This window comes from Theobroma cacao, chromosome 9 (genome assembly GCF_000208745.1).
Source record: "Theobroma cacao cultivar B97-61/B2 chromosome 9, Criollo_cocoa_genome_V2, whole genome shotgun sequence".
NCBI classification, from domain to species: domain Eukaryota; kingdom Viridiplantae; phylum Streptophyta; class Magnoliopsida; order Malvales; family Malvaceae; genus Theobroma; species Theobroma cacao.
The window spans coordinates 7,455,184-7,471,535 of NC_030858.1; the positions used below are offsets into that span (position 1 = coordinate 7,455,184).

At 30.2% G+C, this 16,352-nt stretch overlaps 1 protein-coding gene across 1 annotated transcript; it reads right to left on the reverse strand.

The window, feature by feature from the left end:
- On the reverse strand, positions 3,999 to 11,422 carry LOC18588834 (probable sucrose-phosphate synthase 1). Its single transcript, XM_018127918.1, has 13 exons — positions 11,078 to 11,422; positions 10,838 to 10,927; positions 9,596 to 9,837; positions 9,154 to 9,217; positions 8,350 to 9,048; positions 7,977 to 8,093; positions 7,720 to 7,851; positions 7,378 to 7,554; positions 6,794 to 6,847; positions 6,649 to 6,711; positions 5,593 to 6,537; positions 5,266 to 5,393; positions 3,999 to 4,557 (listed from the first exon to the last, which is right to left on the reverse strand). Exons 1-13 carry the CDS (start codon positions 11,258 to 11,260, stop codon positions 4,284 to 4,286), a joined length of 3,168 nt encoding a protein of 1,055 aa, XP_017983407.1. The 5' UTR covers positions 11,261 to 11,422; the 3' UTR covers positions 3,999 to 4,283.

The window sequence follows — 16,352 nt, forward strand, 5'->3', positions numbered from 1 at the left end:
AAATTATATGTTAAAATGTTTTATATCAAAGTTTGTATAAATAATAACTAATTATAAATAATATATTATAAAATCTAAGGTGATAACTAATAAAATTATTAATTGTAATGATATAAATAAAGTCTATTATAAGTTATAATAATATTTATGTATAAATTAAATATATGTATATATAATATATGACTTTATTATATATATATATATGAAATTAATGACATAACTTATATGTTAAAATATTTTATATCAAAATTTCTATAAATAATAACTAATTATAAACAATATATTATAAAATCTAAGGTGATAACTAATACAATTATTAAATGTAATCTTAAAAATAAAGTTTATTATAAATTATGGTAATGCTTATATATAAATTAAATATATTTGTATATAATATATTTATACAATTATATATATATTTATAACATTTTATATTACAAAATATTATTAAAATGTAATAATTATAATATATTAATTTGTAAGATATTTACTATCATATATTATAATATTAACATATAAGTTATATAATTTAAACTATATAATTTGTAATTTCATATTAATACATATTTGTAAATAAATATATATAACTAATATTAAATTGCTATGATTATGATTTGTATATGTACATATAATAACCTAATATATTTTAAGTAAATTATTAATTAAGTTTACTATCAATTCTTCTTAATTTATATAAAAAATATCATATATATTAATATATATAATTAGTTTGGTTTTTTGGATGAATCGGTCTAAAAATTTTAAAATAGAGAACCGACAAAAAATCAATTTGACCAAATATTTTAGATCAATTAATTTAATGGACCAATTAAACCGAACCATTTTATCCAAATTATATTTGATTTGAATAGATAATTAGTCTGAATTGATTTTGTTCACTCTTAGACTATATACCAACTAGTCTTTAAAAACAGCTTTGAGGCCCAAAATTTTACTGTTAAGAAAATACACCATACTCGGACAAAAAGGTTCCATTTTCTTTGCTAAAGTCTATACCAATAATGCATAATATATTAAATGATATATGCAAGTGTATAGTTATTTTGTAACAACTCATTACCAAATGGAATGTTAAAGTGGGTGACATTTATTATCTTTAATAGATAAAAATAATAATTATTCTTGACATATTATATTAATGTATTTCTTGGATACATTATTGGAATAATAAATGTGAGAGAAATTAAAAATGGTAGATATATAGAAACGTGCATGTGTGGTTGAAGGAAACTTCGAATTATAAATCTAAGACATATCTTATCTATTTTTAATGTGAAATCTTTGACATTAATTTTTTCTCTCATAGTTCGTTCGGAGCTATCTCAAGTATGATATCTCATTATATCTGTGAAAAATTAAGTAAACTTTGATACAACTTTATCATGAACTCACACTTCTAATCTCAAAAAATAAGGGTGAGTAAAATCAATCCAGACCAATAACCTACTTAAATCAAATGCGATTTGAGTAAAATGATTCGGTCTAATTGATCCATTGAATCAATTGGTTCAAAATATTTGGTCCAATTGATTTTTGGATCAGTTCTCGGTTTTAAAATTTTTTGACCAATCCACCAAAAAAAACTAAACTAATTTTTTATATATTTATAGATATAGTCATATATATATAATATTTTTTATATATTAAGAAGAATTGATAGTAAACTTAATTAATAATATATTTAAAATATATTAAGGTATTGTACTTACGTATACAAATCATAATCATAGTAATTTAATATTAGTTATATATATTTATTTATAAATTTGTATTAATATGAAATTACAATTCATATATTTTAAATGATATAAGTTATATTTTAAATTTGTACGTCAAGCTAGGGGACACTAGCCCGCATTGTGAGTTAAATGTCGGAACATTTGATTTTAGAAATATCCTAACCAAATTCAAAGGAATTTGGATACATTTCATTCCAGATATTGAAGATAACTTGAAATTTGTCGCTTATACCTTTTAATTTGTCCTTCGAATACTCTTTCTCTTTGAATTTGTCTCACATTTATGTTATGATTTATTTTTTAAACATTTATAGCTATCACTTTTATTTTTTACATTTACATATAGTTCATACGCATATACATTGTTTTTAAAAATTAAAAATCATTAAATATCAAATATTATACAAAAAATTTAGTATATATACAAAACGCTTAATTTATTCATTTTTTCTTAAATTTTCATGTTATGTTAAATATATATATTCAATAGAAATGAAGTGAATAATAATATAAAAAACCCTACAATTAAAAAATATTTTTTATTTTTTAATTTTCATGCTTTGTTGAATGTTGATGTTCAACATAAAATAAAGCAAATATTGACCTTATCTTGAGTAAGGTCAAATTTTACATTGATATTTATAAATGTGAATGAAGGATATCAATGTAATCAATTTAAAAGATACCTTGTTAACTTATATTTACAACTTAAATAATAATAAAAAATTTAATTAATATTTAATACAATGAATCTAATATATATGTTTAGAGGTGTGAACAACCAAACTAAACCAATAACTCACCAAAATCAAATACGATTTGGGTAAAACGGTTCGGTTAAATTGATCCATTAGATCAATTGATTCAAAATGTTTGATCCAATTGGCTTTTTGGTCAGTTCTCGATTTTAAAATTCTTAAACCAATCGACTCAAAAAACCAAATAAATTTATTATAATATATTTATATATATATATTAATATCTATAATATTTTTTTATATATATTAAGAAGAATTGATAGTAAACTTAATTAATAATATACTTAAAATATATTAGTTTATTATATGTAAGTATACAAATCATAATCAAAACAATTTAATTTTAGTTTTATTTATTTTTTTTTATTTATAAATCTATATTAATAAGAAATTACAAGTAATATATTTTAAATGATATAACTTATATATTAATATTATAATATATGATAGTAAATATCCTACATATTAATAGGTTATAATTATTATACTTTAGTAATGTTTCATAATATAAAATGCTATGAATATATATATAATTATATAAACATTATATATTTAATTTATACATAAGCATTATTGTAACTTATGATAAATTTTATTNATATATTATATATACATATATTTAATTTATACATAAGTATTATTATAATTTATGATAAATTTTATTTATATGATTACACTTAATAATTTTATTAATTATCACCTTATTTTTTATAACATATTATTTGTAATTAGCTATTATTTATACAAACTTTGATATAAAATATTATAACATATAAATTGTATCATTAATTATATATAATAAAGTAATATATTTTATATATATACATATATTTAATTTATACATAAGTATTACTATAATTTATAATAGACTTTATTTATATGATTACACTTAATAAATTTTTTAGTTATTGCTTTAATTTTTATAACATATATTGTTTATAATTTGTGATTATTTATACAAACTTTGATATAAAAATTAAAATATTATAATATATAAATTGTATCATTAATTTTATATAATAATAAAGTAATATATTCTATATATCTATATTTAATTTATACATATTATAATTATGAATGAAATTTATTAGTTTTAATATTATAATTTGTTAAAAATTCCACAATCAAACCAACCAAACCAATTTTATGTTTAGTGAGTTTAATCATCATTTATGTTTAATCAATTTTCTAAAAATGCTTAATTCATTTGATCTTTAAATAAGATAAACTAAACCACTCAATTTACTCAATTTACCAAAAATTTTTTAAAAAAATAGTATCAAATTTCCCTACCAATGTCGTTAGCTCTAATTAGTCTGAAGCCGCCTCGCCAGGCAAAGTTGGCTTGCGTCTTGTTGGGGTCAAATAAGTGTCAACAAAAAGGCGAAAATGGGCTCTATTGCTTATTCTTGTACATGATGATCCCCAGAAAAAGATGGAAAGGGATTGGGAGGGTCCCAAGACCCAGCAGATATCTGTTTTAGCAACTTGTAGTATCACATTCCCGTTGGATAATTTTGATAGCAAGACAGGCAGGCACCCACATTTTAAATGATACAACACCCATACAATTTAGCTGGTGATCAAACTTATTTGCTATATCAGCAATCCGCAAATGGACGTTTTGAAGGAATGTACAAATCTGAGGGAAACATATTGAGATTGGTTTTGATGTTCCAGGGGAGAAAAACTACTAACAGTAGGAGAATGCTTATGACTTCTGAGCAGGAGCCGGAGAAAGAGAGAAGCTCTGGTTGTGACTTTTCTAGCCCACGAGTAGATTCTCCAAGGAATCACGGACGTCAGAGCTGGTGCAGTCTTGAGATGTCTGAACAGTGTTGGGGCTGTCAACAGGCATGACATCAGAGAGCGGATAATTTCTGTTGGCATGCAATTGATTGCTTGCACTGCTGCAAATTCCCTTCAATATTACACTTTTATGCATCCCACCAAGCAACCCTTCATAATCTGTATCCCCAGAGTCTCCAACGAAAACCACCATCTTTGACAGTTCAACACCCCACCGAACGTACAAATACCTGACATGTGTTTTGGGGTCATTGAATTCCAACATGATTCAACAGATCAAAAATGTTTAAAAGCTAGAATGTCACTGATCAAAGAAGAAAACAACTGTTTTGAGTACTGATAAAGATAATTGAAACTATGTTCTATCGAGAGGGCTCTTGAATTTGGCTAATAACAGCTTCCTTCCTTGCTGGATGATTATTCAGTACCAAAAGTCATCAAAAAATCTAAAAGTATAGGAGAAATGCAAGAAGTTCAGGCCTCCGCAACTAAAACATTCAAAAAAGTGCTGCTTCTTGACTCAATAGATCATATTCATCAGGTCAATCATCCAATTCAAACAAAATGTTCAAAACCCAATAAATTTCCCTTTAGTTTTGCAAATTTGGATACCACGCAGACTGTTTCTCCAATAAATAGGAAAAAGAAAAGGAAAGGATAAAATTGCATTGCTTTATTGACTACTACTACACTAGAAAAATTTGATGGACCCAAGCCAATTCCTTTAATTACAAATTAATAGAAAGCATTAGAACTTATGGGACAATAATTTTTTTTTCTTCAGCCATAAATGAGGGAAGGCACCTAATCAACTTTAAGTTATGAAGATTGGATAGCCAGAGTTTCATGACGAATAAAAAGGATAACCATGGAAATCAAGGCAACATTCAAGAGAAAAAACATTATAGCATTAATAAAGGAAACATAAAACACTCCACCTGAGGGCTTGGGAACGAGATGCCAACACTGGAATTACATTTATCCTGGTTCCATTTTGACAATAAATAGCATTACAACGGAGAGCTTGAATTCTCAGCAACTTCCAAAGCTCCTTAACAGGGGGTACCTGAGAAGAGCATAAACATAAATATGTGTTTCCCATGGTATTGTTAAAAAATTCATAAACATATGTGTATATATAATCACATGCTAGACATGTTAGAAATGTAAACTCCAATTCATCCTTATTTGGTGAGAAAATATCAAGCTGTTTCATGAGAAAGTCATTTACCAGTAGTTAGTAGTATAATAAAAAGAAAATTTACCATTCCCACATTTTTTGCTCTAAAAGCATAACAGTAATTGGTTGAAAGCTGTTCAGCAGCAGTAACAATCTGCTCCTCATTCCCTGCCTTCTTATCAGTAATCGATCCTGCCCAACGGACCAAAGTCTTTCTCAATCCTTCCCCACCCCAACGATACTCAATGTGCGAGTGGTAATAAAAGTCAATTACAAAGGGACCATGTTCAGGATTAATATTTGAATAGTAGAGGTCACTGCCACTATTGCAGATGAAAGCATCAAAATCATTAGGGTTCAAGCCTCCAGATGTCAGAAAAGATTGTATCTCAGATATTGTCATGAATGTTGACAATATAAAACCTATAGAGCCTTCAGTTCTTTCTTTTTCCACAGCTTCAAAAATCTTTCTAATGGCATCAAGAAGATCTTCATCGGAATCACAGTCCACAGCAATGACAAAGATATGTTTCCTCCTCCTCAATGCTGGAAACTTTCCTGAGCTGGAACTATGGTCTGCTCTGTCTGCAGATCCAGCCTTCCTTTGATCTTTTAAAACACCCCTTGACCATGATAAAACAGCATTCTCTAACTTACTCTTTCTATCAGCGGCACTTCCTTCTGAGTCTAAAGAATTATCATTTCCACTAACTCCACTCCTATCCCCATCCAAAGAAAACTTCAGGTTCAAAGAAATATCATGTATATCTCTCAAGGAATCACTTGGTGAATCTGATTCTGAAGTTTCACCTCCATCATCACTCCTTTGCCACTGTGGATGCCTTGGTTTACAACTAGCAATTCGAGATAAGTAAGTTTTACAGTGCTCTGGCCAAGAAAATAGGTGAATGTTCTTCAAACCATTTTGGCGACATCTAGCCCAGAGCTGCTTGTCTGCAACAAGCTTTAGAAGGGCATCAGCAATAGACTGCTGATCATGAGGATCGATAAGAAGACCATTGTCAAGCACCTGCATAACATCTCATATTAAATATCAAAACCGTGATTTAAACTTAGCAGTCTAATGTATGCTTGTCATGCTCTAATGTCTAATAAACACATTCTAACTGATAAGTCATACCCGAAGTATATCAACTGGACCTCCATTTTTGGTGGCAACAAGAGGCAAACCATGAGCTGCTGCCTGGAACAAAAGAGCCATGGTCATATATGGTTCTAAACTAAGATGAAATTAATGAACTATTTATAACTATTTTATAGAGCACCTCAATTAAAGTAAGGCCAAATGGTTCAATAAAAGCTGGATTAATGAAAACACCCTGCACAAGAAAATTGGATCAGGAACAGAAATATTTAGATAATCTTAACAGAGAGAGAGTTATGTGAGATTACAACAAATTTAGAAGATAGTGTGGGTGAGAAATAACAACCAAAGACTCAACAAGAACTATTAGAAACTCAAAGCAAGAATCTCAATAATAGCATAACAAAACTACGCTGAGTTATATCCCTCCTCAACATAAGGGAAAAAAAATAGAAGTTCCATAATCTAAAAATCAAGCTGTATACAAATACATATGTATTTATGTATGTATGTGAGTGTGTGTGTAATACTAATTGAACATAGACAACAACTGCAATAACATATTCTTTCACAAATAAGATTTAGGGTACAACTAGAATGCGGTCAATGCAGCACCCTTGGCACTTGGCAAGAGCTTTGAAACAAGGAAGAGACCAAAGAGAAAAAGTAAGTTCAAAGCATGTACAGTTGTGCACTGCAATGGAAGTAGACCACAACATCAAACCACCTATGAATTTATTGTAGAACATACACTACAAAAATCACCTTTGTCTTCGCTGCTAGACGATAAATGTCAGCAACCTCAAACTGTTTATGGTGTTTAGGATATGCCACTTGTCCATAAAGGTCATATTTGTCAATAAGCTTAAGTACTGAGAGAAGAACAGAAGAATTTGTGCTTGACATTTCATCAATTCCATCTCTGTTCCCCATGATTAATGTCTGTGAAGCACCAGAGAAAGAAAAATATAGAATTAAATGAAAGATCCAGCAGAATCATTTCAGCTTTTAAGCACAAGAAAGAAAAGCTTATAACAAAAGAACTGTCAGTTGGAATGAAAAAAGCTGTCTTCATCAACCAAATCTCATCAGATTATTCAAACATACAAGGTTTGCAAGCTCTCTTAGAGGACGACATTCTCCAAAGGCTTTGACCAAAGTCATGATGTTCTTTTTGGGATCTGGCCTAGCAAGGGCAAGTATCATAGGCTTGCGAGGATTGGTGAAGAAGCGCATTATCTACAAATAACAATTTCAAAACTAGTATCAAAATTAATGGCAGCAAGAGACATGGTAGCATATCTTTGGCTTTGGGCACATAAATGTGAAGCACTATGTAGCAATGCGTAAGGAATAATTAGAACCTCGGACCAGATGGGTGGATCTGGGGAAGATGGATGTTCTTCATTTCCTTCTGTTTCACCATCCATATCACCGTCTTGTGGAACAATATGATGAAACTCCATTCCGGGAGGAATTATCTGCACAAAAAAACAGATTCACAAAGAACATTCTATGACCTAGCAAGAGATTCAACATGCCTGCATGTTTATTCTGAGTGAAGCAAGAATCAAACACCATGCCTCGCCCAGCCAAGCTCATGAAATACAACACACTAGACATGTAATACTATCCATAAGCCAAGCTCCAAAGCTTGGTAGCTGCACCTGGGTTTCAACAGCACTCTTTGACACCAATGAAAGCACCTTGCAAAGTACATAATGTTCCAGAACTTACAACCATGCGAGGCATGAACCTTCCATAGCAGCTGACATTACGCCTGATCCTTGCACGCAGTTTACGCTCCAGGACTGGATCAAAACCATCATATAAACGCCACTGCTCATCTATCTCCTGTCTAGTACTGGTTATGACTATTTCAGAGGCATCAAGAGATAATTCTTCGGCCTCTATTCGGCGCATAATTTTGTATGTTGTATTTATTTCATCTCTTGATAAGCGGCCCTGCTTTAAGAGTTGTTCTAACTTATCTCGGCCAAGCGAGTGGCCAGTAAAAAGCATCGGTACATTTAATGCACCAGATAGAAGAGCAGCAGAGTCACCTGCATCTGCATAATGACCATGGATGGCCACAGGCCAGACTGGTTTCCCACTACCAATTTGCTCACCCAGAACATTGGACATCTGTATTATGTGGTTAAGTGCACCGTCAACAAATTCGGGGATGTGAGGCCACAGAAGTTCTTTGGGAATATATTTATCCCTAGGGCCAAATGGTATTCGGACAATATAAGCACCACTGCTCTCTCCCATCTCATCCAGGAAATCTTCTGAATTTCTTGGTGTAAGCATTTCTGTGGGTTCACCATAGCTCCAATCTACATCTGGTGATGCTACCTGCCTAGTCAGCAAATCAACCCGATAAACTCCTGGCATTGAGCCCAAAGCCCTAGCAAGTTCCACAACATACTTAACCTATACACAACAAAAGTTCAAGATTTTGTCAGTTATCAGCATATGCCATAGAACAAGTTTTCTGTGACCAGAAATAGAGAGAGAAAGATTCCACAACCAAATTACCTGACCACCAGTATCAGAATCCCGACCAAGCTCCATATTTTCACCCCGAATTAGACCATGAACGCTGCATAGACACTAGTTGTTAAAAATTACTATTAAAAACCATCATGCATGCCAGATACATCCTAACATCTAGGGTTACATTTACATCAATTATTGTCAACAAATTTTCATTTTCTTTTTATTAAATTAACCTTCAGTGGCTACCTGATCGATTTCAGACCAATGTTTAGTGCTAAATAAGATGCCAGAGGCACAACTCTGTTAACATTTTTGTTTAACTAAAATGCTATAACTACTGCAACAGAAACTTAACTATGCATAATCCTTTTCACATCTATGTTAAGAAAATAAAGCACTAGAGTTAAGTCCATGCCTTAACTATGCATAATCCTTTTCACAACTATGTGAAGAAAATAAAGCAATAGAGTTAAGTCCATGCCTTATTAATACAATGTATAGCTTTTTTCCCTTCTGTTGACTAGCCCAAGTCTCCATTGCATCAACAGAATTTATTCTAGGCAGTCTGCCTTTGTTGCTCTCACCATGGGCTGATATGTCGCTGACAATATCTCCTTTCTCCCCTTCTGATAAGTCTTCAGACATATCAGCAGTTGCTTCTCTGCGGCCTCTTTCACGTTCAAGACGGCGTTTAGCCTTTCGCTGGGCCAACTCTCCCTCATGCTACAAAAGAAGGAAACATCAAATAACTTAAGATTTAGTTACAGGCAGCTCAATATATCTCTTAGTATATTAAGATAATGAAAACTAGAAAATTTGAATTTACCAATTAATTTTAATTATGCCAAACCACACCCTTTCAAGGAGGCAACAAAATCATACTTTGAACTCTGAAGTCAGAAGAAGTCTCATAAATTTCTTCATTGGTTAAGGAATGAGCAGGAAACATACATATTCTTACAAAAACCAAAATAACTCCAACTCAAGATTATCACCTTAATGTTGAGAAAAAAAAACAAATCAGTCAGTATATCATCCACATTGCATATGAAGAACAGTGAAAAGTTATTTCATGGGTGAAGACAAGCCAAGAGTTTTTTTCTTTTTTCTCATTAACCTTATACCTCCCACTCTAAGCAACCAAATCAATCATTAGCATTCTATTCTCTCCAATACATATTAAGTTGAATTAAAAAAACAAGGACATTATGTTTAGGAATTAGACATGAGGAAGGATCAAACTTAGGAAGCAAAAAAACAGAATTAGACATGAAAAATGTAACACAAGAAAAAGTAACATTTTTAAATTTTGATTATGCAAAAAAAAAATACTATTTGTTTGTACCTGTAATCGAACTTTTTTTACTTTTTCAGTGTGGAAGCAAACGCAAGCAGGAAAAACAACTATCAAACCTATTCTTCTTTGGACAAGATATTAGTAGCATTTGTTAAAGTTCTGAAAATCCATTAACACCCATCAACCCCCTCAAGAAACCAACCAGACTCACATTTTCTTCACACATTTCAAGTACTTCACAACTTTATTAAGCATTTCAACCACTTTAACAACGCAAAAACAATAAATAAATAAATAATACACCTAACGTATTATGCTTCACATTACATTCTCACCATCATCATCAGTACACAATTCAACATCTAAAATACATTCTTAAAAAAAAAACGAAAGAAAGCCAAAAAGAAAGAAAGAAAGAGAAAGAACCTGTTTCTTTTGACGAGCCAAATTCCAAATCCGCCAACACATATTCTCCAATCTCGTGTTCCTCTCCTGGGGACTTCTTGTTGCTTGAGCCTATACCATCCACAACCCCCACAAAAAATAAAAATAAAAATAAAAAAAGAAAGAATATAGAAGAACAACAATCATTCAGCTAAAAACTATTGAAACATAATTAAAAAAAAAAGTAGTTTATTCTAACGGATTGTGAAGAAACAAGAATACCTTAACCCAGGACCGGTGGAGATCAGTTTCATCGAATCCAGTGATGACCTCCTCCACGAAATACCTCGTTGGGCTGAACCTCCCTCGTTCCCGGAGCAACAGCGACGCTTTGGCGTCGTCTAAGTTTGGACCCACATCCAATATCGCCTCCAAGTAACTGTTTATCCAGTCGTTACCCGCCATTTTCTTTACAGAGGCAGAAAGATCAGAGATGGTATGAAACAGAAGAGAAGGGCAAAAAAAAAGGTGATGATATGAAAATTTTGGTTTTGCTCTTTTGACGGTGGTTATTGGTAATTGTTTGTTGCTGACACGATAAGGACACTGTTGCCAAACTGTAACTGTAATGCAGTGAATCCAGAAAGAGCAAAATGAAAATTTTTTGTTAGAGAAACCACGGCGCTTGCAATGATTTGTATGCCAGTGAAAATCTTCCGACAGTAAAAATAGTAGTAACATTTGCTAGTATTGTTTCTCATTTTAGTGTATTTTCATTTTAGCAGATGTAATATTTTGATATTTTATATAAAATAGTAACATGGTATATATAATATAATAATATAATCAAATAATATTTTTATATTTTACTTTAATATCATGTGTAAATATAAAATGATAATAATATTTTAATTAATAATAATTAATTATTATTAATTATAAAAATTTATTTAATAATTTAAAACTTTTAAAATATTATATCAAAAATAGAATAATTGGTGTAACTGTTTTCATAATTTCATTTAATTTTGATAGGATACATTGAACAGATTGATTGAGGAATCATTCTGGTAATATGCTTTGGAAGGCTTGACCACCACTTTTATGTGAGAAATAAAGCCCTTTCACTTTTGACTTTCTTGCATCTCGAGTTTCCTTGGTTATCTAACTTTGACATTTGTCTATCGGCAGATGAATGATGATATATCATTCACTACAGTACAGCGTATCTCATGACAACCGTTCACTTTTTTTTCTTTTTATTGTTTAAAGCAAAAAAACGTAAAAAGTGTTATGTAAATTGTTATTTTTTACTGTCCTTGTTGACATTTTCCTCTTTTTTTTTTTTCACTTTACATGAAGTTAAAAGTAATTTTTCTTTTATATTTAGAGAAAACAAGGTAAAATCAATACATCATTCTAGGCTAGACAACATTCAAAGAGTCTGAAAATAAAATTGACCTAATACAATGTGACAGATGATCATAAACATGTAAACCCAAAAAGAAAATCTCATTGTGAATGATCAAACAATCGATACATTAATTTACTTCACGATGTACATAAGAAATGTTGTAGTCCCACGGTTGATGAAGTAGCTCCTTAATGTTCTTGATTATGTTGACATTTGGGTCTAGTTGAGAATGGCTCTATAATTTATGTATTACAAAGTTAAAAGTAATTAAACATTTACATTTCAACGCATACAAAAACTTTAATTGTAGATCCTGTGACAGATAAGCAAAAACAAATATAAATATTTTAACTTATTTTTTCATTAGAAATATAAATAAGGTCCAAATTTATTACTTTTTATTTCATGTGATAAATCAAATTTATCACTTAATATTTGAATTTTCAATTTGATTTAAAATGTTATTTTTTTTAGATTATGCCATATTTTCTTTTTACTTTTCCCCCATATTTAAGTTTATTATCCTTAATCACATTCATTTGATTACTAATTTGGTTACTAAATTATCGAGATAAAAGAAAAACTCCCCTCTCATCATGATAAACAAGACAAAGACTTATATGGTTTTCAGGACGTATCATATGCTTATGCATCTGTCCAATTAAAATAAGAGTTGAAATGTTATTTTATGTGTATGCATTACTCTAATAATTTATCTATTACATACTTAAAAGGAAATCTAAAAATACTTCTTCATTTTACCACATGTTAACTTAAAAAATCATCACGTTTCAAGTTGGCTTTTGCATGTTTTACTTTTCCGTGTGGTTTTTTTAATTTAATTTGTAATTGAGAAAAAATTGAGATTTAATTTTTTGTTAGTTTTTTTTAATTTTTTGTTATTATTTTTTAATATTAATTTTTTATTGATTATATTTATAATTTTTTTATGACAATGCAAGAAATAAAAAAATTCCTGACAATGCATTATATAGACATGTTAAGAATAGTATTACCTATACATGATAGTATTGTAAAAGATCAAATAAGTTCAAATTTAATAAACAAATTCATTTTAAATAAATTTAGTATTTCATCACAATATCTTTTGACTTTTAAAAATTTATCTTTACATATTATAATGTAATTTATAAATAATATTTTAATTATTATTTTTATTAATATAAATTAATTTTATATTTTATTTATATATAAAAAAATTGTACCCGACGCGTAGCATGGGCAACACTCTAGGTTATATAATAATGGCATTGCCATTTACAGGTCCGATGATTGGAACACATGACCCTTAGGGTGGTCCCACTAAACTAGTTATTTATTTATTCCCACTGTTGACGTGTCTGTTAATTATGCGTTCATATTAAGCCTTTTCTTAAATTAATTTCAATTACTTATATTGTTGATGGTGATTAGCTGGAGCTACTGCATGTCTGTGAAGCTTTTTGACTAAGGTCGTTAGGAATAAATGAATACACATGGACGGCCAAAATTTAATATTAGAAATTTTAAATCGAGCCATGCGATAAAGGGAATAAAATTTATAAAATGAAAAAAATAATTTTTTTATTTTATAATACAAAATTACATAAATAAATATTTACATAAATATAATATCATAAATTTCATATAAATAAGAGATGAAATGAGTCTTATACATATAAATAAGAAATTTTTTTCCATTTGATTGATATATTTTTTAAATTAAAATTGTAGACCCGTGACATGATTTGTTATTAATTTTTACCAAGATTCTCATGATTGCATTCTTAAATTGAAGGTTCTTTATACAGCTATCATATTTCTTCCCAAAGCAAGACTTAAATTGATGGTATTTGGATGAATATATATGAAAACTATATATATAATATATATATATATATATCTTTTTTTTTTTTTCCGAATTANAGAGAATCCAATAATGATGAAAAGAGATGATTGACACCTAAGCATAGTTGATGCTTTGATATGTACATATCTTTATTCACATTCCTGTATTTTATACCAATTTTCATTGGATTCTATTAGGAACAATTTTTTATTCAACTATTCTTTGAATTGGATACCTATAAATGTGCAGTAGTTGCAGTTGATCCATTGAGATGGAAACGTTTTATTCCTTTCCAAAATTTGATTTGATATTAAAGGGTAAGCATATGTCAAGGGGATTCATTTTCCTATAACATTGGGTGAACTCTAGAATACTTGAATTTGCTTTGGAATCGTCTGACAATTTGCATAGTCCTTTGCTTACGGTGGCGCATTATTATATCTCTTAGTCTATGGGGGAATATGTTAAGCAACAATGGAATCGAACTTGCTTCAAAAAATGGCAAGTTAATAATTTTTTTTTCTGTTTCTCTTGAATTTTGTTGTGAAACTCACAATGCAACGAATTTCATGATATATATATATATATATATGTAAAAAAATAAAAAAAACTTCTTTCACTGCTCGATAACTGTAATAATTCTAGAATTAATTTGTGCAACAAATCAGACTTTTTTGAAGAGATACATTTATTAAATAAAAGGAGCAACACTATAGGTGAGAATGTAATATATTGAAATATATGTGCAGCCTGGAGGCTTATTGCTTATCCAATTATACAACAAGAATCAAATTTCATTTTCAAGGGCTGAACTCTGAAATGATTTTTGTCACTTTGATTTGATATGACAAGCACACAATTCAATATAAGAATTATTATATATGTGAGATTTTAATAGACTATGACAAATTAATACATCAATAACTATATATAATTTTGCTAATTGGGGTGGGGAGCCATCTATGTCATAAACCCAGAGACATGCGATGCAGGACTAGAAACCTGGAATTGGTCTTAAAAGAAAATAAATGAAGGATGAACCTTTGTCTTTTTTTTTTTTTATAATTAACCTCGAATCTTACTCTTTAAGTAGAAATATGTATAAATTAATAAGTCAATTGTTTGGGTGTAATTTTTACTTTTCTAATAATTTAAAAAACAAAAAGAAAATATGTGTGAATTGTCAAAGAAAAGAACCACTTTAGTGCCTTGAAAATGGCCTAAAAAGAAAAGTCGGTAGACATTAGACAATGTAATTAAAGGGCAAATGGACGAGATAAGCTAGGCATGTGGCATGTGGATATGTCTCGCCTAATTGTAGCAGTAAAATTTTGCCAATTATTATCCACTTCATCACTATTTGATTTGAAGTTCTTATTTCAAAAACATTTAAATTGGCTAGTTAAGAATATGAACAAGATTGAAGATAAAAACTTTTTGTCAGGATTAGAGATTCTTGGTCCCTATATTACATTGTCTCAATATCCATGTGAATGAATAAAAGAAGCTTGCTCTTTCTTCTTATCCATTCCAGGAGCAAGTCACAAACATCACTACTTCTCAAGTATATACTGTGTCGAGCTATGAGGCTTTCAGGTCCAGAAAGGCATCATGCAAAAATTGGACTCTTTCTACATAAAAATCAAAGATATGATCCATGTCTGAAACTGATTGATTGGACTGGTTCCCGTAGATAAGGGTTAGCACAGTGAGCAAAACAGCCTTGCGGCCCATTAAACCATATTACTCATCGAGCTATTACTGTAAAATGACTTTAGAGTTAAATTGCAAAACACATTGAAGACACGGTCATTGCTTCCGAGGGGTTAACATGGTGAACATAAAATTTTATGTGGTAGACCTTTCTCCCAAGAAGTGGTTCTGAGGGGTGTACTTGTTCTCTGACGTATCAGAGACTCAGCAAGATCCTTAATTTCTTTTTCTTTTTTTTCCTCGAAAGCTTTTGACATTTTGTTTCATCTGGCAGGCAGATTTTCTTAGATCTGAAGAAAAGCTTGAACATGGGGGAACGAAAGTGATGTTGAATTGATGTCCGAAGCTTCTGTGATTTTTCCTTTTCCTCTGGTTTGCCTCAGGCATATCTGGTGCTTGCATGTGATGGACTTCACTTTCACCGTGGCCCATGGGAGGAGCAGAGCACAGCCAAAATTTCGGCTTTAGCTCCTGAAAACTCAAAGGAACGATTACTTTGTTAAATGACATCAACATTTGCAATAAGCTGGGCTTAGGCTCAGCTGAGGTATCAACAGGTGAATGGACTCAACCCATGAAAA